The 23660-nt window shown below is 40.6% G+C and overlaps 2 protein-coding genes across 8 annotated transcripts in view; one reads left to right on the forward strand and one right to left on the reverse strand.

Moving 5' to 3' along the window:
• Window positions 1-23660, forward strand: part of EVL (Enah/Vasp-like) — a 174822-nt gene that overhangs the window by 26799 nt on the left and 124363 nt on the right. For 2 of the 7 annotated variants that reach the window (XM_037984486.2, XM_073011320.1), the window contains exon 1: window positions 21270-21469. The exons of 2 other annotated variants lie outside the window; for them this stretch is intronic. In XM_037984486.2, the coding sequence (XP_037840414.2) occupies window positions 21447-21469 (23 nt within the window). In that variant the 5' untranslated portion in view covers window positions 21270-21446. Of the gene's footprint in view, window positions 1-21267; window positions 21470-23660 lie in introns of those variants that run through there. 3 more of the 7 variants (XM_073011321.1, XM_073011322.1, XM_007987832.3) reach the window with 3 other exon arrangements.
• LOC103242136 (peptidyl-prolyl cis-trans isomerase NIMA-interacting 4) lies at window positions 14249-14688 on the reverse strand. Its single transcript, XM_008009831.3, has one exon. The coding sequence runs from the start codon at window positions 14647-14649 to the stop codon at window positions 14254-14256; it is 396 nt and encodes a 131-aa protein (XP_008008022.2). The 5' UTR covers window positions 14650-14688; the 3' UTR covers window positions 14249-14253.

Consider the following 23660-nt stretch of genomic DNA (forward strand, 5'->3'; position numbering starts at 1 on the left):
ACATACAGATAAAAGCATAATCATGATGGAATAACTATGTTTACTAACGTTTGTGTACTGGTTCTGGGATGAGCAACTTTATATGCATTATGTCATTTGATTTTCACAAAAAACCCTCCAAGATACATAATGTTGCCTCATTTTGCTCAGGAGGAAATTGGTGTTTAGAATAATGAAGTAAACTGCCCAAGGTCCAGTAATGGTCTCTGAATCTCAAGACCATGCTTGGTCCTATTACACTATGTTGTATATAATATTATGATGGTACATAAATGAAAATATACTGTCTATGCTTTTATATTTGCTTTTTTATTTGATTTGTGGAAGTGTTTATTATACAAGTCATAATTTATAATAATTTTCTATAATGTTTTTATTCAACAGTAGTAATGTTCATACAGTTAGTGAAGGTCTGTATTTCTAGTGACTGGTACTCTGTTGTGTCTGCCACACATTATTTGACCAGTCCCTTGCCAATGAATATTTAGTCTTTTGCTATTTGAAGTCACATAGGAATAAATATCTTTGTGCCCTTTTGGTTTTAACTTATTCTGTAGTGATTAAGAATACAGATTCTGGAGTCAGGCAGCCTGAATTTCAGTGTGATCAGCTCTGCCACTTTTGAACTATGTGATCTTGAGCAAATTACTTCTCTCTGTCCCTCAGGTTCCTCATTTATAAAATAAAATAACCAGACCGCTTTGCCATTCCCTCGGGACTAAATATGCTCACACATATAAAGTATGTAGAACAGTACCTGAGACATAATAAGTGCTCAATAAATAGCACTTTAGCTTTTAGCTGGATGTGGTGGCTCCTGTCCATAATCACAGCTTTTCAGGTGGCTGAGGCAGGAGGATCACCTGAGGCCAGGAATTAGAGACCAGCCTGAGCAACACAAGATGCTGTCTCTAACACTTTTTAAAAAATTAAAATAAAACATGTCAGCCTTTATTTATGGTTGGTGGTGGGAATTCTTCCTTTGAAGTGCCATGGATTGCTTCTGCAGAGAGATGTCTGTGGACCCTTGGAGCTTACTATGAAGAGGGCATCACCATGGGGGGGTGGGGGTCACTCTCTTCCCCTGTGAGGCCATCAGCACAAAAGTTTGTGTTTTCTGGGATCAACAAATGCCCTCAGGGCAGAAGGGGCTCTGTGCTCATTTGTCTTTTGGGGAACCCCTGTTTTTCTCTTTAGTTTTTGCCTAGTAATTCCTTACTGTCTTCACAGCCATTTGAAGCCTTTAGAAGTGCTTTTTGTTTGCTTGCTTAACTGTGTTACCTGACATTTTTGGTTGTTTTCACTAGAAACGTTGATCTACAGCTAGTCCACCAGTATTGGAATGGAATAGGAAGTGTGAACCCCAAATATCTGAGACAGGTCTCAGTTAATTTAGTAAGTTTGTTTTGCCAAGGTTGAGGACACACACCCATCACACAGCCTCAGGAGGTCCTGATGGTGTGTGCCCAAGGTGGTCGGGGCACAACTTGGTTTTATACATTTTAGGGAGACACAAGACATCAGTCAATAAATGTAAGATGTACATTGATTTTGTCCAGAAAGGTGGGATAACTCAAGCAAGGATGGGGCTTCCAGGTTATAGGTAGGGAAGAGACAAACTGTTGCTTTTTTTTTTTTTTTTTTTTTTGAGACAGAGTCTTGCTCTGTCACCCAGGCTGGAGTGCAGTGGCACGATCTCTGCTCACAGCAACTTCTGCCTCCTGGGCTCAAGCGATTCTCCTGCCTCAGCTTTCCAAGCAGCGGGAACTACAGGCGCATACCATCATGCCCACCTAATTTTTTTGTATTTTTAGTAGAGATGGGGTTTCACCATGTTAGCCAGGATGGTCTGGATCTCCTGACCTGGTGATCTGCCCACCTTGGCCTCCCAAAGTGCTGGGATTACAGGTGTGAGTTGTTGCATTCTTTTGCATTTCTGATGAGCCTTTCCGAAGGAGGCAATCAGATATGCACTTATCTCGGTGAGCTGAGGGATGACTTTGAATAGAATGGGAGGTAGGATTACCCTAAGCAGTTCCCAGTTTGACTTTTCTCTCTTGCTTAGTGAATTTTGGGCCCCAAGATTTATTTTTCTTTCACATTTACCCCCTTTTCTTTTTAAAAGTCTCTTGGAGAAAGCATTTTAAAAGAAAATTAGTCTTTGGTCTCAGGTTTTGTCTGATCTCTCATGGCTATAATGGTTTATTCCTAGACAGGTAGGTCCTGAATTACTAGGAATTATATTAGGAATAATATTAGGAATATTATTTTAGCAGGTTGAGAAGTCTCATGTCCTATGAAGAGAAAATAGGGGGAGGAAGGGAGAAAAATAACAACAAACAAAAGAACAATCCTGGAAAATTGATAGAGGCCACGTTACTCTGAAGTCCATGTATCAGTAGGCAGGTATGAAAGTGGCTTATGTATGTAAATAGGTTGCTGTTATTTTCTTCTGAAGTTTAGTTGTCCAGATTACGTTTGCAAGGCTTTAAGAAGCATAGCTTAGTGTTCAATGATTTCAAATTAGGAAAAAATGGAGGAAAAAGGATAAGAAAGAAAAAATTGAAAACATTATTTTGGAAACTTACAGCCAGGAAAAATTAGAATTCAGCCCAAACTATAGAAAATAATAAAAACTGGAAAACATTAGGACTAGAATATAACAACAAGGGTACTATAGTTTTTGAAATATAATTCCTGTCTCTCCAGTTTCCCATTTTTACTAAAGAGAAATGGTAGGACTGATTTGCTTTATTATACTTGGACAGATTATTTGTATAAAGTGCAACAAGAGTAATTATTTTTCACATAGGCTTTTAAAATTGACTTTAGTGGAACTTTGTTCCATAGAAGGAATATCAGATAAGGCTTTTTAAAAGACAAACCCAACCATGGATTTGTACCATCAAATTACTATGAGGTGAATTCTTCTCCTCTTGAAGTCCCATGATAACTTGGGGCTCCTGCGCCTGTCAGAAAGTGACATTCTTTACTCACCACAGGTCAGGAGCCCTGTACAGGGACTGTGTAGACAAGGTATAAGGCCAGTTTTCCCAAGGGGATTTTATTGGCTCTGTAAGTGAAGTTTGATTCCTTAAAGGAAAGCATACCATTCTAGTCAAAGCCTTCGTAAAATAACCAGTTTTGCCTGTTACAGATGAAAACAGACTTTTGTTGTACTTGTGCAAATAACTATATTGCTATATATTAAGAATGCTCACAAATAGTTTCCAAATTCTGGACAAATCAGGTAGAGAAAAATAAATATCCTCCAAATTTTGTTCATAGGAGTATACCTAGTTGTTAAAAGCTGTGAATAGCTCAAAAGAAAAGTTTCCTTGACTCTAAAAAACAAAGGATCAGCAACGTTTTAAGCAAAAAGTCAAAAAGATAACTTCAGTCTGCTATTAGTTCAGTCCATGCTGTAAATTCCTATTCTGCTTGATATTCATGAACATTTCGCTCTCCTTGAGTCCTGAAAGTTTTTCATCTATCCTGATGTCACAATCTCCGAAGTTATCAGATACCTGCATTCAAGAGCACCTGTTAGAGTTTCATAGCTGATTATAAAACCACCTTCTAAAGAGGACCAAAAGGAGACAATTGTCTGTGGATGCCAAAAAGTTTTTAGTGCAGCCATAGTCAAGAGACACAATTGACAAGGAAATTTATTATCTCTGTGGCACACAACAATTTAGCATAACAATTATAATTATTACTGATAATGTGCACTAAGTCATACCAGAATTATAGGAGTTTCCCCTAATTTTGGAACACATACCAATAACGTTTGTACAAATACAGCCCAAAGAAAACCAAACACCATTTTATATTTGACAATGCTTCCTGTATAATTTTTAAACCAAATGAGCCAAATATGTCATTTTTGGACTTTAGGGAACCTAATATCTTAAAAGATTAATTAGGTCAGAAGAAGACATAATTTATAACTTGATTTTGGAAAGTTTGTCCAATATCAAGGGAAACACATGATATCACAAAATAGGATCACAAGTCACTGTGAAATAAGTCATTCATTTAGCCAAAGTGATGACTCAAGGATTTCCATGAAAAGGCAAAAACCTTCATTCTTTGAGAAAGGAGACTTAATTTTCCAAACAATAAGCCCAATAAAAGCAGCATGAAGCCAGTTAAATTTATTTTCCGAAATTTTATAAACAATCTATAAAATTTTAATCTTGACCATAATATATAACCTCCATAAACCTTTTATAACCTTTATTAAGGAGTTAGCTAATGCTTCAAGAAAACCTTGTTAATCCATCATGGGAGCCCATGTGCTAGTCTTGCATCAGTGTGCCTATGGCATTAATGGTTAATTTATAGAGAAACTGAACTTATTTTATCTCTCAAAATCGGCCCTTACAATCTCACACACCCACCTCTTCCACCATAGTCCCTGGACCTTGAGGAGTTGAATGCTTTAATTTCTGGCCCTGCATCTCAGGAATGTGGTTTATTTTGATTGGCATCTCCTACTAGGCCTGAAGATGAGGCTTTAATTGCTGTCACTGTTTAACATTTAGCAGGACTTGGTGTCCTTTTTAACCCGGGAGTCAAAGCCCTGTAACTCAATGTCACAAGTACTTTAAAAGCACACAAAGATACATGGATGTACTAACCTTAATTTTATTATTTTTTATTTTTATTTTTATTTTTTGAGACAGAGGTTTGCTCTTGTTGCCCTGGCTAGAGTGCAATGGTGTGATCTCAGCGCACTGCAACCTCTGCCTCCTGGGTTCAAATGATTCTCCTGCCTCAGCCTCCTGGGTAGCTGGGATTACAGGCATGTGCCACCATTCCAGGCTAATTTTTGTATTTTTAGTAGAGATAGGGTTTCACCATGTTGGCCAGGCTGGTCTCATACTCCTGACCTGAGGTGATCTGCCCGCTTTGGCCTCTCAGAGTGCTGGGAATACAGGCATGAGCCACCACACCCTGCCAATAACCTTAATTTAAAACAAAATTTTTTTAATCTCAGTTTTTTCCTAAGCAAACCAAACTCAATAATAATGGCATAGGAATTATTTTGATAAAATGTAAAATCTGTTAGACCAGTTACCAAAAGGCAAAAGAAGAGACCTTCTGCAGTGCACAGAATATTATGTTGGAAGAAAACATTTCTTTTAGACCTTTAAGAAAATGTTAGAGTATGGATGCAGTGGCTCACGCCTAGAATCCCAGCACTTTGGGAGGCCAAGGCAGTGGATCACTTGAGGTCAGGAGTTCAAGACCAGCCAGGCCAACATGGTAAATGCCCATCCTTACTAAAAATACAAAAATTAGCTGCATGTGGTGACATGTGCCTGTAATCCCAGCTACTTGGGAGGCTGAGGCACAAGAATCACTTGAACCCAGGAGGCGGAGGTTGCAGTGAGCCAAGATGGTGCCACTGCATTCCAGCCTGGGTGACAGAGACTGTGTCTCAAAACAAACAAACAAATGTTGTTAGCATCAGGCTACAACAAACAGAACTCAAGGGAAAAAAAACTTTTATGAGCTGAAAATGAGTCGAAGGAGGGCAGTACTATTTCACACCTTTAAAAAGGGGAGAGAAAACCAAAATGGCAAGGTGCAATAAAGGTTGAACTTTGGGTTAAAAAAAAAAAATTAAAATCTCTTACCATTTATTAAGAGTAAATCAATCCCTTAAGAAAATTTTATTGCTCTAGTGAGTTCTTTAGTGTATAAGTGTTTTTTTTTTTTACATCAAACTCAGTCTCTAGAAATACCATTTTAATTTCTCTTTAATTTGATCATATAAAAGTTTTGTTTGTTTTAATAAATCCTCTTATTGTGACTTACATATACCGTTCATGACATGCTTAGACTTTCTGGTTTGTCCCAAATGTCCCTCTTTCTTAAATAACCAGTCATTTTCTAGGACTACATTTACCATTCAAGATTGTTTCTCATATAAAATTATTTCTCTTTAAGCTTTCTTTCCAAAAAAATGCCTCTTTATTTCTGTAACTTTCTTTATATTTCTCTTATTTCCTGGTTCCTTTTACTTTGTTTTATATATAACCTTTAAATAAGCTTTGAATTAGACAAAAATTGTTCACCTTTTTAAACAGGATACGTGTGTTTTTTAGAATGTTTTCCTACAATATATTTTTATTGGAACATACCCAAATAATGAAATATCTATATTATTTAATTTAACTTTAGATTCTAAATTATGACAAGTTTGTCTACAAGTATTTATCCCATTACATTTACCTGATTATTTTATTCTAATCATTTAGCTAGATTACTTATGAAAACTACCACAATCATCATTTAAATGTGTGAAGCTTGCCATTGCAAAATTATAACTGAGACAGTGAAGAAGATGTGACCTGACTCCATCTTGCTTCTAACCTCCAACCTGTCCTTGTTCATTGCTGAGCGTAGGCCAAACTAACTTTAGGAGGAACTTAGTTGATAGTTTTGAAGTAAAGATGATTGACAGTCCTTTCCCAAAACAAACCTCCTTACTGCCTGTGGACTAGACTGCCTAAAGCCATAAGACTAGAAGTTATGGTAATTTTACTAAATAATTGAAGATGTAGCTATTTTCATTAAACGAATATCAATATCTTATTTATTAAAAATTATACAAGCAAAAATCATTCTGTTTTGAGCTGGGTTTATAGTTTTATAACCCCTATGCCAAATTTTGACACCTAATATTATTTGGCAGGGATAAGTATGTCCTGGTCCCTCATGCATCAGAGGGTGTAAGAGAAAGGAGAGACAGCAGAAGTAAATGGAGAAAACATAATTCAGTCAACTGAGAAGAAAACTTTTGCTCAAAAAAAAAAGACAATGTTCTAGGAGAAAAACAAAAAGTATGAAGGCCTTTTAAATACATACACACACACCTTGAATGTTAGCTTTTAATTAAACTGACTTTTAACCATTGAGCTTCTTTAAAAAAACATTTTAAATCTCATTACCATATTTCAGCTAGCACAAATTGCTACTATTGCAGAAGTACCAAGCATCAAACCAGAAAGGGCTTGATTTAGGAACCAAACCCAGGCTGTCCTGGTGGAAAAAAAAGAAGGCAGAACGCTTAGTTATGGAACTGCAGCATGGGCCAACAGCCATTACTCTTTCAGTTTGGCCTGGCTAGCAAAAAGGTGGCCATGTGATGTAAATAAAGTCTTTTAAGTAGTCAAAAAAAATCTTTCCTTTTTTCCCCCCCCTTTTGCTGGCCATTTTTCTCCCCCCACACCACACCACTTTTGTGTGTGTTGGAAGTGAGGAAGTTTTAGCCACTTCAGAGGCATTGTTCCCCATAATTTGGAACTTTCCTTCGGATTTGATCAAGTCGGATAGAGTTGATGAAACCCAATGGGAAAAAGACCGAAACAACAACAAAAACAGAAACAAACAACAACAAAACAGTTAAGCAAAACAAACGACGGCACAATTTACACGATTATTGAATGCTGTAATGGTAAGGAGAAAATAAAACCAGCTGGTTGTTAATCTTTTTTTTTTTTTTAGAAGGAGTTTCATTCTGTCACCCAGGCTGAAGTGCAGTGGTGTGATCTTGGCTCACTGCAACCTCCACCTCCCATGTTCAAGCAATTCTCCTGCCTCAGCTTCCCAAGTAGCTGGGATTATAGGTGCCTGCCACCACACCTGGCTAATTTTTTTGTATTTTTAGTAGAAATGGGATTTCACCATGTTGGCCAGGCTGGTTTCGAACTCCTGACCTCAAGTGATCCACCCGCCTTGGCCTCTCAAAGTGCTGGGATTACAGGTGTGAGCCACCGCGCCTGGCATATTAATCTTAACTTTAGCCAAGACAAACCCCAATTCAGTTAGTGACCTAGGGATGGGTCTCAGTCTGAAGACTGCTCTGTGCCATCCAAGAAGCAGGAAAAATCTTCAATTCGTCTTCCCTGTTGGAAGCGAGCTCACCCTCCATAAAGGAGTTCCTGCCTTCCATCATGGAAGCAAGAGAAACTTGCCTTCCTTGTGTTGGAAGCAAGTAAAACATCCAAAAAAAAAAAGGAGTTGTATAGCAAAATAAACTTTAGATCTCATCCAGATTTTGGGAAATCAGAGATTCTCTGTAGGAGGTGCTTCCAGGCCTCAGCAAATTGTCCTGTTGGTTTGAGCCGTAAAGATAGCTCAAGCTGGTACAAGCACCAATAGATTTGTCAAAGGTCAGGGGCACCTTCACTCAATCCCTTCATGGTTACTAAAATGTGAACTCCGAATATCTGAGACAGGTCTCAGTTAATTTAGAAAGTTTATTTTGCCAAGGTTGAAGACGTGCACCTGTCACACAACCTCAACAGGTCCTGACGATACGTGCTCAAGGTGGTCGGGGCACAGTTTGGTTTTATACATTTTAGGGAAACATGAGACATCAATCAGTATATGTAAGATATACATTGGTTCCCTCTAGAAAGGCAGGACAACTCAGGGAGAGGGCTTCCAGGTCACAGGTAGGTGAGAGACAAACGGTTTCATTCTTTTCAGTTTCTAATTAGGTTTTCCAGAGGAGGCAAATCAGATATGTATTTTTCTCAGTGTGCAGAGGAATGACTTTGAATAGAATGAGAGGCAGGTTTGGCCTAAGCAGTTCCCAGTTTGACTTTTCTCTTTAGCTTAGTGATTTGGGGGCCCCAAGATTTATTTTCCTTTCACAGGAGGAACTCTCACTTTTTAAAAAAAGATCTGTGCTGCTCTCTTATCTTTACTCACATCATGGCACTCATGAAAAATGCTAATGTTTGCATGATACCCTTGGGAACTAGATGCAGCTGTTTGCTATGGGAGTGACTGGCCAAGGGGTCTGAGGCTCTGATCTCAGAGGTAGCCAGAGACTCAGTGTGTCGGCTTGCCTTCCTATTGGACGCACTCCAGCAGGGAGGTACAGCTTCACAGGATGCATTCATGAAAGAGAACTGAACTTCCAACTAAAGGAGATAGACACTTTCAGAGAGAGAGAGAGAGAGAGCAGCACGCACAGCTTTCCTAGTTGTTCTGCCCTCCCACTAGTAGGTGTAGGGCAGAGTTTCTCAACCTCAGCCATGTTGACAGATAATACTGCATTGTAGAGGGCTACCTATACATAGTAGGATGTTTAGCAGCATCTCTGGCTTCTACCTATTGGATGCTAGAAGCAACACCCAACCCTTATTTCCCAGTTGTCACAGCTAAAAGTATCTCCAGACATTGCCATATGTTCCCTGGGGCCCAGAATCGCCCCCAGTTGAGAACCGCTAGTGTAGGGCAGTCAGTGGTTCTCAAACTTGAGCATGCATTAGAATCCCCAGGAGGGCTTGTTAAAACAGTGCTGGTTCTCTCCTCCCTGCCTCTGATGCACTAATTCTGGGGCGGGATCTGAATTTTCGTTCTTAACAAGCTCCCAGGTGATGCTAATACGGCTGGTGGATGACCCCACTTTTGAGAGCCACTAATGTGGAGAAGAAACACTTGAGTTAGAAATCAGGGCACTTCAGTTCTAATTCCATCTCTGACTGTGATTGTGTGACCCTAGGCAAGGTGCTGCGTTTTTCTGTTTCTTTGCTCAAAGTGAGGAGATCAGACTGACACTTTTCTTAGGTCACTTACCATATTAATGAAATCTATGAAACCCTCATGTTCTTGCAGGTAACATCGTGGTTCTCAAGGTTTGGTTCATTCAGTGCCTGTTCTGGTGTCTGAAGGCAACTACTGCTTTACCCTTCTTTTTCTTCTGTGTGCAGTATTTGCTTTAGGGTCCAAGAAGGAGTTGAATGGCTTGAGAAGGAGGCTTAGAAAATAATCAAATGCCCATTTTTTTCATGGTAGTATGAATATATCTTTTAAAAAATAACTGCGTTTTCAAATGTAGTCAGTCACCTAACAAATCGCAGTGTGGCATTAGGAATCCATGGGACGGTCTTAATCAATTTGTCCTTATACCTATTAATTTAAATACCATGCTTGTAGGTTGGGTGTTGGTGCTTTTTATAAGAAGGAATGTAAGCAACACTGCAAGACTCATGAGATGAAATGCAAATAGAACTTTTTGAAACTAAGAAGCGGTGCTGGCTGGACGCGGTGGCTCACGCCTGTAAACCCAGCACTTTGGGAGGCCGAGGCGGGTGGATCCACGAGGTCAGGAGATTGAGACCATCCTGGCTAACACGGTGAAACCTGTCTCTACTAAAAATACAAAAAAATTAGCCGGGAGTGGTGGTGGGCACGTGTAGTCCCCTTGGGAGGCTGAGGCAGGAGAATGGCGTGAACCCGGGAGGCGGAGCTTGCAGTGAGCCGAGATTGCGCCACTGCACCCCAGCCTGGGCGACAAATCAAGACTCCATCTCAGAAAAAAAAAAAAAGAAGCAGTGCTATTTTAGATGAGGGAAAAAACACTGCTTTGTACGTTTTAGTAGGAAATCAGAAATAGAGAACGCCTGATTATCAGAAATGGAATGTGAGAAAGAAAAATTAGCTTTTTGAGGAAACAAAACACGTTTATCTCCTGTAAGACTTCTTAGATTACAACTCTCTTAGGCATATGTTTGTGCAATTTCTTTTTGATTGTATCTGCCTTCCCTCTACCTCCTTCTCCAGTCAGAACATGTATTAAATGAAGGTTTTCATTTTTAGTACTTGTAGATTAGGAAGGGGTTGCATGGTCAGCATTGGTACCTAGACTCCATACCTTAGGCTCTGAAAACATGGGAACTACTACTCTCTTTGAGAACATACCCATGTGGCCTCATTTCAGATGTGCATATTTATTCCCCTCCTTGATCTCCTTACCTTCAAAATAAAATACCTTCCGTCTTGCTTTGCCAGTAGATGCTTGAAATTCCCACAATGTTCATTCATGTAGTCTTCATTTCTGAAGCCCTCACTGGACTAGTCCCCAGAAATTGCCTTCCTTACTTAGTTTCTTGAAAGACACTTTAACATGCTAAAACCTTTGGAATCCATTCATTGTTTCCATTTTTTTAGTCCATTCAATTTATTTATTTGTTTATTCAGTCATTCCAGTTCCCTAACCTCTGGAAAATACAGATGTGAACAAAACATTCTTAGATTAATTAGATTTCTTTTTGACTTCATATTACTGTTGATGAAAAGAGTCAAACTGTAAAATATTTTAGGAGTTTTATTCTGTGCCAAATATGGGTGACCACGGCCAATGACACAGCCATGAGAACATGTGCCCAAGGTGGTCGGAGTACAGCTTGGTTTTATACATGAGACGTCAATCAAATATATTTAAGAAATACATTGGTTTGGTTCAGAAAGGCAGGACAACTCAAAGTGGGGGCTTCCAGGCTGTAGGTAAATTTAAACATTTTCTGATTGAAAATTGGTTGAGTTTATCTGAAGACCTGGGATTAATGGAAAGGAATGTTCAGGTTAAGACAAAGGATTGTGGATACCAAGTTTTATTGTGCAGAGGAAACTCTCAGACTTTAGAGAGAGCAGGTTGTAAAATGTTTCTTATCGGACTTAAAAGGGTACCTGACTCTTCTGTTTGTCTTCTGGATCTGGAAGGGAAGGAAGAAGAACAAAGGGAAAAGAGGAGGTTCTCTATAGAATGCAGATTTTTCCCACAAGAGACTTTGCAGGGCAATTTCAAGGTATGGCAAGGAAATATATTTGGAGGTAAAATATTTTGATTTTCTTCCTTGTTATGCCAGAGTCACTCAGATTAGAAAGTAAGTCACAATATACAGGATTAAAATAAAACCCATCTGATGATAATTTATGGTTTGTAGGACATAACTCCCTAGACCCTTTAGGTAGGAATTTGGGCAAGATAAAAAAATCAGAACTTGGTCTTCATTATTGTGCTAGTTAGTATGGGTTGGGTTTTTTTGTTTGTTTGTTTTTTGAGACGGAGTGTTGCTCTTGTTGCCCAGACAACAAGATTGTGCAGTGGCGCGATCTCAGCTCACTGCAGCCTCCACAGTTTTCCTACCTCAGCCTCCCAAGTAGCTGGGATTACAGGCGCATGCCACCTCTCCCAGCTTATTTGTTGTATCTTTAGTAGAGACGGAGTTTCCCCATGTTGGCCAGGCTGGTCTTGAACTCCTGACCTCAGGTGGTCCACCAGCCTTGGCCTCCTAAAGTGCTGGGATTACGGGCAGCGTTGAGCCACTGTGCCCAGCAGGTTTTTTGTTTGTTTGTACCTCTGTGGTGATTTTGGTGTATGACTTCCAAGCATTTTTTATATTGGAAAGAAAGGGGTGACAGGGATGGGTTTGTGAAGATGAGGAAATTAGGGTTAATTATGGCAACTGCCCCAGAATAGCCAGAGCCTCTAGGGAATTTACAAAGCCTGCAAATCAAATGTTCCATTTTTCATCTTTAGGAGATCCAAAATTGAGGTCGTTGCAGAGAATGCAGAGAGGCACTGAAGACTGGAAGTTTTGGAAAATAGTGCCCTCCCCAACTTTGAATTTCAAGATGATTTGTCCTAAGAAAACTAAGCAATTATTTATGATTGACTTTATTCACTTGAAGATTTTTATGAAGAACATGTGAATGAGGAAGATACAAAAATGGGCCAGATAGGAAAAAATTTTTTATTAACTACTTCACTGGAATAGATGATAAACTATGTTTAGATATTTTGAAGATTTTTAGAAATGTTATCTAAAACTTGGAGAAAAGGCAAAAAGATTATTGTGTGCCCTTTCAGTATCACTCAAAAGCATTTGTTTAGAAAGTCCACTGAAGAGGCATAGAACATTCCCGGAGAAGGTAATTACTTGACTGACTTTTGACTAGAGTTTAGACTCTGTAAAGTTAGATATTAATTTATAGAAAATTGATGTTACAAATGATTCTTGTCCAGTAGAAATTAAATGATTCCTGTTTTAATAGAAAAGATAACCTCAAAGATTATGGTTTCATCGCTCTGAAATGAAACATTAACCAGTTTTGTATCTAACTTTGCAAGATTAATCAACCTTTGACACATGTACACTAAATATTTTTATGAGAGCTGTGTTTTTAGCTTTTTGAAAATTAGACTTTGACAATGAGTATGTATTGAGCATATAAGCATATCGAGCATATAAGCATCTTGGATGGCGTAGACTATTGCCCAAGAGTAAAGGTTTGACTAAATTGACTATGAGATTCTATCAGCTCTGCATTCCTGACTTGTGGGTGTTTATCCATATTCTCTTGGTCACTTGGATAGTAAGTTGCTCTTAAGGATAATCTAATTATGTGGCCTGGATGAAGACTTAGAATGCCTGCCTTATCAAGATCTCAAATGACACAAAGTAGAAAGGGATAATTTCTTTTGTTGTTGTTAATAATAGTTCTACTGTTGACTTGCATAGCACTTAAAATTTACGAAAGATTGGCATACCTGTTATTATATTTGATCCTCAGGATTTCTGTGTGAGGAAGCAGGATAGGAATTATTATTTACAATTTATAGGTGAGTAAACTGAGATGCCGACAGATACAGTGTTTTGCCAAAGGACGCTCAGCTGTTAAGGAATGGAGCTGGGACCACAGCCCAGCTAGTCACTCTCCAAGTTCATTCAGCACTTCATGATGGAGCCAGGATTCAAAAGGGACGTTGATAAGAACAGTGAATTGAAGTGGAAAAAAATCTAGTTAACACTGAAGGAATAAATAGAAAATCCTGTACCCCAGCTTCATATACTTGGTATTGATTTACCATTGCTAACTATCATTTCGGCTTTTTTAGGTTATGGGGTCTGTTTCTGACTGTTGGAAAGGCCTGAAGTGCGTCTGAATCTTCTTTGACCTCTTCTCCCGCCTCGGGTAGAACAGTGCTAGCCACATGGCAGGTGCCCAGTATATATTTCTTTATTGAATGTATGCATTTGCTTTACATGATTTTATCTTCTTGATTATTCCTTTCTTCCTGGAAATACCTTCTTAATTAGCAAATTTCAGTAAATCAGGGTGACACTGGAGCAGCTTTACTTGCTTATTCAAAAGGGTAATCTGCCCTATTATTTGATGCTTGTACTGGAAAGAGGACTGCTGACTTAATCTAATTTCATCTTTTTATTAAATCTCTCTAAGTCGACAAACCACTGATTGATTAACTCAACAGATGAACAATTCTGTGTGCCAAGCCTGGAGAAAGAATGGTAAGGATGAGGCAAGGGCCCTCCTTTCATGGAGTTAACACTTCCTTTGGCTTATGGTTCTGGTGGTGGTTTTCTTTTTTCTTTTTTTTTTTTTTTTTTTTTTTTTTTTTTTTTTTCAGTCTTTCATATGATTTTATTTTCTTCCTTCAACCATAATAATATGATATCCAAATTTCGTCTTAACCGGTGGGTCTGTAAACACAGGCTTATCCATCCCACTTACAGGCAAGGCAAATGCTGCTTCTTGAAATGGTCCCACCATGGACCCTCTGGTCATCCAACCCAAGTCGCCCCCTTGCCTGGCTTTATCTTCACTATACTGTGAGGCCACTTCATTGAATCTCATCCCAGACTTTAACTTTTCCATGGCTTCCATGATTTTGCCATGTTTTTCACATAGAATGTGTCTGACCTTTACTGCATTGCCACCACCTTTGGGACCTTGAGCCTTCTTGTCAGCACTGTCACTCCCAGAGGCTGCTCCCCCTTTCCCCGCTTTTCCAGAACCACTTTTCCCTTTGGGCGGCATCTTGGAAGCTTGTTGTTGAACTCTCTGGTGGTGGTTTTCATTTTCTGTTGAGATGTTTTCGATCTTGGCTCTGTTTCATTAGTAATCTGAGAGCCACATGAAACAATTGAGTTGTGAGAAAAACCATCTCTAAGACTTACTACGTGTGACTAAGAATTGTTGTGCCTTTTGAAAGCTTAAGACTAAAACCAAGGTCAGTGCTAGTGGACTCCCCACAATTTCAAAATAGGAGAATTAGAGGATAGTGGCCCAGAATTGTAATGGCTTCCTTTTGAAGCTGTATTTGCATACCAACCATGCTGTTATTACTTAGATTGTGTGTATATTTCTTGTCTAATGGAGGTTGTGGGGAGTTAAACCCCTCAGGCCTCACCTTCTAGCCATTCTAGTTCCGTCCCCAGGGACTCTCTTTGACTAGGGTCCCAAGACACGTAATGAATGGAGTTGTTCAGCATAAGACAATGTGTGAATGTTTTTAAAAATGGTTATTGATTATGATAGGAATTCAGGAGTTTTAGAGATCAGTTGAGACTGGTTTTGGTCAGGAGGGCAACTCGATGGGTTTTTGAGGCATATTTGATATTAGCTACCATTGATGGTGGTGAATGTGTGTGAGGCACTTCACAGCATCCCCACAAAATACATGCTGTCTTCCCCATTTTAGGATGAGGAAACTGAGACTTAGACTGGTGAGAATTTGCCCAGGGCTTCTCAGGGAGATAGGAGTAGAACTGGATTCAGAATCATGCCTTTCCATAGCCACTTGTGGAGAGAAGGCGGAAGCACTATGGACCCAGGACTAAGGGTCCCCGGCCATTGGAAAGATCTTTGATTGGGCCATGAGAAAAGAATAGTATTTTTAGTCATGTTCATAGCTGATTTCCGTTTGTGGCTCCTTGTGTTTCATCTCCACACAGCACAGGTGGAGGTGATATGGTTAGGGTGTAGAGTCAGTGCAGGACCATGCCGAGGGGCCAGGTTGGCAAGTTTGAGAGTTGGGTTGAAGCATAGAACAGTCAGATTGTGCAGGAGCCAAATGCCAAGTCTGGGGGCTGAGACTATTATGCAGACAGTAAAAGAGAATGGTAGGTTTATTTTTTATATTTTTATGGTTACATAGTAGATATTTCTATTTATAGGGTACATGAGATATTCTGAGATAGGCAGACATTGTGTAATAACTAATTACAAATGGGGCAAATCGGGTATCCATCACCTCAAACATTTATCATTTCTTTGTGTTACGGACATTCCACTTATACTCTTTTAGTTATTTTTAAATGTACAATAAATTATTATTGACTGTAATCACCCTATTGTGCTATCAGATTACTAGCATTTGATTCTTATTCATTCTAACTATATTCTAATAGTTAGATAAAATATAATCAGTCCCCTGCCCATTGGTTACCCATTAACATCCCCAACCCTTCCCAGCCTCTGGTAACCATCATTCTACACTCTGTTCTACTCACAAGTTCAATTGTTGTAATGTTTAGCCCCGATTCTGATTTTTAATTTAAATTGAATTTTTAGCTCTCATCTACTCACAAGTTCAATTGTTTTAATTTTTAGCTCCCAGAAATGAGTGAGAACATGTGAAGTTTGTCTTTCTGTGCTTGACTTATTTCACTTAACATAATGACCTCCAGTCCATTCATGTTGTTGCAGATGACAGGGTCTCATTCTTTTTTATGGTTGGATAGTACTCTGTTGTGTATATGGATCACATTTTCTTTGTCCAGTCATCTGTTGATGGATACTTAGGCTGCTTCCAAATCTTGGCTGTTGTGAACAGTGCTGCAGTAAACATGAGAGTGCAGATATCTCTTCAGTATACTGATTTCTTTTCTTTGGGGTGTGTATCTAGCAGTGGAATTGCTGGATCATACGAAAACTTTAGGTTTTGAATTGTGGGTTTTTTAACTGGCAAGTGTGGTGGGATTGGTAACTGTGTGCAGGAAGGGAGTAAGACAGGCGGGAGATCAGGTGGAGGCCAGAAGGGTCTTAATTAGGGGTGTAGAAGTGAAACCAGGGAGAAGTGGGCCTCTGAAGACACTGTTGAAGTCCTCTTATTACCGCTCAGCCCCCGGCCATTGGAAAGATCCTTGATTGGGCCATGAGAGAAGGGTAGTATTTTTAGTCATGATCATAGCTGACTTCCATTTGTGGCTTCTTCTGTTTCATCCCTACACAGCACAGAAGTGAATGTGCATATTAGTAAATGTTGAAATAGAGTTCTTTTTTTACTTGATTGGCACATTAGATTCTGTTCAGATGCTCAGTCCTTATTTTGCTGCACGTCCATCATGGCTGTGTGCCTACAGCCTAAAAAAGTGGCAGAGGAAATGTTGATTGTAAGGTTTCAAGTCCACGGGACATCAGGGCCTTAAACTCTCTGTGTATTGGCCTCCAAGTGAAGTGTAATGAGATTCAGTACTAACAAATCATAAATTCTTTTTCTTGGACAGTTGACCATTTCATATGAAAAGACATGGGTTGCAAAACTAAGGTACCGGTTAAGCTAAGGACACTTGTTTAAAATACTCTCTTTTAGCTTCCCCACATTGTCAGGAACCCAGGGACATTTCTTGTTCATATTTGTGTTTGTATCAGTGTCTCCATGTTTGTTTCTCTGGAGAAGTCCCGGGCCCCTCACATGTCCAGTAACTACAGATGAGCGTTCTGCCATGGCAGGAGGGACCACTGGGGGTAGGAACGGTATTCTTAGGAATGAAACTAGAAAGAGGAAGTGAATCCAGATTAACTAGGGTGAGTGTGACAGTTTGTAGCTGGGAGAGCCCCACAGATCATTAGCGCCGACAGGGACTGCCAGAGTCATTTGGGCCAGTGTGTTCAGGCTGAGCCTGTCCTGGTAGAGAGAGGGAAGGCCTTGCAGCAGGGACTCTAGGGCCCCTCCACCTTCTTCAGCTAGAACTATTCTACCTTGATCAGTTGTACATATTAGGGTTTCATGGAAGTGTTATTTTTAAAAATAAGACAATTATTGGCTGGGCACAGTGGCTCATGCCTATAATCCCAACACTTTGGGAGGCCAAGGTGGGCGGATCACTTGATGCCAAGAGTTTGAGACCAGCCTGGCCAACATAGCGAAACCCTGTCTCTGCTAAAAATAAAATAAAATAAAAATTAGCCAGGCATGGTGGTGCATGCTACTGGGGAAGCTGAAGCACAAGAATCACATGAATCTGGGAGGCAGAGGTTGCAGTGAGCTGAGATTGTACCACTGCACTCCAGTGTGGGTGACAGAGTAAGACTCTGTCTCAAAAAAAAAAAAAAAACCCCAACTTTTTTATTAATAAAAAAATTAACATCTGGCTATTCTTTCATGGTACAAAGGGAAATCAAGTCCCAGAGTAGGAATGTGCATTATCTGAGCCTGAGTTGTTGGTGAATGGCTTGGAATGCCTTTAAAAAAAAACACACAAAAAAAACAAAAAACGCCGGGCACGGTGGCTCACGCCTGTAATCCCAGCCCTTTGGGAGGCCAAGGCGGGTGGATCACAAAGTCAAGAGATCAACACCATCCTGGCCAACACGGTGAAACCCCATCTCTACTAAAAATACAAAAATTAGCTGGGTGTGGTGCGCACACCTGTAATCCTAGCTACTCGGGAGGCTGAGGCACAAGAATCACTTGAACCTAGGAGGCAGAGGTTGCAGTGAGCTGAGATTGCGCCACTGTACTCCAACTTGTTTGTCTCAAAAAACAAAACAAAAACAAAAACAACAACAAAACACATTATGTGGTCACAGAAGTGCCTTTTTGAGCCCTATTGCAGACAGGAGTGGAGTTGAGTTTTCAGGCATCACGGACCCTCACTTAGGTTTCTGTTTCTGACTCTTTGATGTTATCAGTAATCAAGTGGTTGAGGATGTCTAGCCTTTGAAGCAGACTCAATTCCCATTTGGACCCCAATGCCATGTCAACTGAGGTGTCTACCTCTCACAGTTGAGGCACTGTTTTTTTTTAGCCCTTGCAGGTCTCTTGCTTGGCCATGAAATTTGGGGATTCACCTGGCCAGCTACATAAAATAGCCCAAAAGGGTTAGTGTCCCACCACCTCTGCAGGGCCACAGGCTGCCTGACAGTTTATCAAAGAAGTCCTCTTCTGGAGGCAGCCTTAGCTGGTTGGATCATTGGTGCAAGGACACCAGGAGAGCATGTTGGAGTTAGCTCAGCCAGAGTCCATGTCATTACTCTGCCACTTAATAGCTGTATGACCCTGGACAAGTTCCTTAACCACTCTGGCCTCCGTCTCCTTATTAGTAAATTGGGAGAATCTCTTAATATTAGGCGTAAAATGAGCTTGGTGCTGGGATTTGATTTTTCACCATTTCTACCAACTGCCCTCTACCAGGACCTTATGAATTGCCCTGAAAGGTGCTGGTTATACCTGCAAAAGGAGAGTCTTGAGTCACTGGTGGAAAGCAGGGCACAGAGTCTAGAGGTCTCCACAAAATTAAATGAGCCACCCATTGAGCAGACAGAATACTTCCAAGGAGTGGTAGTCTCTTCATGAGGAAGAACCACCCAATCATCAGAGCTGTCCAGTAAGAGATCATCTTGTGAGATCATAAAGCTGATGAAGATATTTATATAACTTAATATATTTGATAGAGAACTTTCCAACTCCTACTTTATTGGTTTCTTGCAGCACTCCTATGAGAGAGGCACAGGCAGTATCAATATTATTCTGGTTTTATATAGGGTAAATCCAAGGCCCGGGGAATTTAAGTAGCTTGTTAATGATCACAGAGTAAGTAGCAGATCTGGGACTTAAAACTGAGTTATTTATTGACTTGAATATTTTGTGTTTCCTGTTACGATTCTGCCAAAAAGCTGCCATCACCAGAAGGTCTCAGGCATAGGCTGGTCGGGAATACTGCAGAAGGCATTTCAGATCAGCTTGGGTGATTGCTGTGTGGTTTGGGGGACCACAGGATTCCCCCAGACACCTCCCTCACTCATCAGTCTACCTCATTTGGCCTTTGTCACTGCATTTCTTTGAGTCAAGACCTGGACTCTCTTGCTTCTCTTTGAGACAGAGATAACTGTATGAAGAGTGATACATTTGTCCCAGAGCACCTTCGTGCGAATGCATGTACTGGATCACTCTTCTCCCTGATAAAAACTGAGGCAAAAGAGGTTAATTCAGCAAACCTTATCTGAATAATTCCTTTTTGTCAAGTGCTGTGCCAGGCATTGAGAATACAGAAATTAACTTCACACATTCCTGTCCTCAAGGAACTCTTAGATTTGCAGGAAAGGCAAACAGAATGTCAGATGCCATGCAGGTGGCAGCCAAGGGGAGAGAGCAGTGCACCGCCCTGTGGGAATCTCAGCCCCTTGGAGAGGGAGCAGTGAAGGAGCAGCACATGGGCAGCAGCTCACTTTAGGGAGCAGCGAAGAACCTTACCCAGCTGGTCCATGGGCCCGAGAAAGGAGGTCCTGACAGATTTTGGGAACTGTGAATGTCTGACTGAATTTGAGGGTTTGTGAAGAGTTTAGTGGAAGAAAGAATTGGAGAAATAGTCTGTATGTCATGATGAGGCTTAAAAAGCTTTATTTCTTGAGCTGTGAGGAATTAGCAGGGTTAAACAGGGGCATCAAAATCAGAATTAGTAACTGGTCTTCCTTCTTCCACCTCTTCTCTAAAAATCAACCAGGGCAATTTTCCTAAGGCCAAAGGCTGAGTGAGGAACCCTGAGGGCATACCCAGGCTGCGTGGCTGGGTGAGGGGAAAGGGGCAGGTTCAGACCACCTTTTCCAGGTCGATTATAGTTAGTGACTGATGACACTGTGGTGCAAGGGAGAGAGAAAAAGTCAAGAGTGACTCACAAGTTTTTATTTGAGATCTGTCTTGCTTATTTCACAAAGAGTTGCAACCTGAATGCTGAAGATTATCCTTCATGGCAAGTTTCAGAATACAGCCTCAGCTCATTTGCCAAATCTTGCCAGCCTGATAAACATTTCTCTTTTGGGGGCTGGCATCTTGTTTCCTTTTTCTTCTCTTCTGAAATGATTATATCAATTTTTGTACTTCAAGGAATTGGTGAGAACCTGGTACATATTATATACTCGATAAATGAATAATCAAATGAGATCAGTAATAAGGAGTGACATGTAAAGTCACGCTGGTCATGGTAAAGTGGTGGACATAAAATGCGACTTTTGTGACTCTGAAACAGCTTATGCATTTGTGCTAACATAATGTTTGATAGTGGAATGGTAAAATACAGAATTCTGCAGAATTTTTCAGTACTTATGTTCACGTATAATGTTGGTCATGCCTGATCTTATAGCAGCAGCAGCCACAGGAAGGTGAGGTAATTAGGCAGATCACAGCGGAACAGGTTGCAATCACATTCCTTTCAACCTTCTCTCCTCTCTCCCCAACCCGCACAGTTCTGGTGGGGGGTGGGTTGTGTTACATGCTTTACCCAGGATCCCAGGCGTGCCCTGGGTTCGACTTCTTTCTCTAGACTAATCCAGTTCCCAGCCTGGAGCCTAAGCATACACTGCATTAATCAGACTTGCTGGAATGATCACATGGTTTTCTAGCTGCCTCCCCTGTTAGCTGCTGCTTGTCAGCAGCTGGCGGAGCTGGAGGCTGCAGGCCCCTGTCTGCAGAAAGCCTTTTACTTCAGAATATTGGGGGGTTTGGAAACCCCGCCTATTTTTTCTGCACTTTGCACCACCTGACTAACTAAATGGTTGTCCTCCATACCAAAAAGACTACCACACAATCTAAGGAAATTGTCTTTTACTAGGTCATGTTTGCATTTGAAGAATTCAGGTATGTTCTGGGCTTTCTACATCAGTCTGCTGCTGGCTTTTTGTTCTCGCTAGGTTTTTGCTGTGTAATGACAGCTTAGGCTCTGGCTGGTTCTCACGAAAAAAGCAGGGTTCTTTTCAGCGTATGGTGGGGTTTATCCCAGTCATGGGGGTGGGAGGTGCAGAGGTGGTGCAGGTCAGGGGTGTTTACTGTGTGCAGAAGTGCAGCGTGGATAATTGGTCTGATCATGTGTGAATTTGTCCAGGACCCCACCTTGTGCCTTATTTGAGCTGCTGTTGCTGGTGTAGAGTTATGAATACAGAATAGAAACTGGGTGTCCAGAATGAGTCTCTTGTTATCTTTTGTTTTTCTTCCTTTGTCAACTCGTGCAGTCTACTGCTCTTTTTAAAAAATGCTAATTGTAGCAGTGAAGGTGAAAAATTCTGCAAGTCTGTCTGCATAGTTGAGATTTGGTTTTGGCTCTTCTTGTCTTCATTATTTTTAGTAGTAATCTCATCGCTGGGCTGTTTTCTGGGAAGTGCCCTGCTAGTGTTTTGTTAACAGGGCTCTTTGCTTTCGTATGCTTTTCAGCTGCTGTAATTATTAGTGCTCCAAATTAGATCTTTTGTGAATCTTACTCCCTCTCTCTTCTCCAGGAATCTATCCCTGGATATAAATAAATATGGGAAGGGATGTTCCAATAGAAAGAGTTTCTAAGAAATGAAAATAAAGGAGGCAGAATGGGAGGGTCATCAGATTCTTCTTGTGCATATTTCCACCCCTCTGAACCATATGGAAGAGTGTGTGTGTGTGTGCGCACTTCCGACCTCTGAAAGCTTCTCATTTTTCAAATGCAATTTTTGTGCATTTTAGAACTCAACATAAATTCCATATTGATGGGCAAAGAGTGATTGTGCGGGAACCTCAGTTCTACCTCTGCGGGCCTTTTTTGTTCCTCCAAATGTTGCTGCAGTAGACATTAAAACAATAAGAGAATAACCACCTTTCATTTTTCTGAGAGAAGACTACAGACCTGTTAGCCAGTCAAGGGAGTAGATAAGAGGATGGTTAGAACTCCACAAAGAAAAGTCAGACCATAAAGGTTGTCCCCTGCCCTTTTCAGTAAACTTGATGCTTTGGATTCAGGAAGTTATCCTTTGTTTAACCATGTGTCTCTGCATTATTTCTAATGGCCTGGGTTTGCAACAAAGAAATTCTTTCTATGTGGCAGTGTGCTCTGGTGACATGGACCCCTGCCCTTACAGAGTGACCAGAACTTTTATAATAGACCCATTAGATGACTAACAAGAATTTATATAATGTCTGGCATGTTACAGTAGATAGGCCCCTAGGGGAATGAATCAGGAGTCCTGGGTTCTAGTGTCTGTTTCAGAAGTAGCTTTTGTGATCCTTATGAGAGTTATGGAAATGTTCTGTAATTTGTAGAAAGCAGCACAATTGCATGGTTCACATTTTATTGTTAGCATTTACTTTAGATGAAGTACCCCTTATCTACCCTCTTGAACAGAGCTTGGAGACTTTCATTACATTTCATGGTTAGGGAAGAGTGTTATGCATCAACACATCCACTCCCATTGTGGTGGGCTTCTAATCTAAGAGTCAAGAGCTGGGTCTGATGAGGTGGGAGGGGTTGAATTAAATGCCATTGCACTGATTGAGGAAAAGGGGCCATCATTATGAAGGGCAGACCACAAAGGGGAGGCCTGTTACCCCCTGCTTCAAGCTTTTGCCTAAGCTGGCCCTGAAAAATTTTACTGGAGGTGACTGCATATTCTCACTGCTGCATGGTGCCAGACAAACGGCTTTCTTCTCTACTCATGGAGTTTGTGTCTGTGGGGCCCGGTGATCATGGTGGGGCCACACAGGGACTGTAGAGGTACCTAGCTTGTTAGCTTAGTTCAGGGGGTTCTCTAGCTTTAGCATACAGCAGAATCCCTGGAAAGCTCATGAAAACTCGGATTGCTGTACCCCACTCTCAGAATTTCTCATTGAGTGATCTGGAGTGAGGCCTAAGAATCTGTGTTTCTAACAAGTTCACAGGTGAGTCTGATGCTGCAGGTCTGGAGACCAGACTTACAACCATTGGCTTAGGAAAAGCAGAAGATTGACCTTCATGGAGATGGGAAGTTTGAGGCAAAGGCAGGCTGGAGGTATGGGTAAGAAAAATTGAGCGCAGACAGAAGCAGTTCAA

This window comes from Chlorocebus sabaeus, chromosome 24 (assembly GCF_047675955.1).
Source record: "Chlorocebus sabaeus isolate Y175 chromosome 24, mChlSab1.0.hap1, whole genome shotgun sequence".
Taxonomy (NCBI): Eukaryota; Metazoa; Chordata; class Mammalia; order Primates; family Cercopithecidae; genus Chlorocebus; species Chlorocebus sabaeus.

Bases quoted from the DNA above. Each gene is read 5' to 3' on its own strand.
- LOC103242136 (XM_008009831.3), bottom strand. From the start codon at position 14,649: ATGCCGCCCAAAGGGAAAAGTGGTTCTGGAAAAGCGGGGAAAGGGGGA.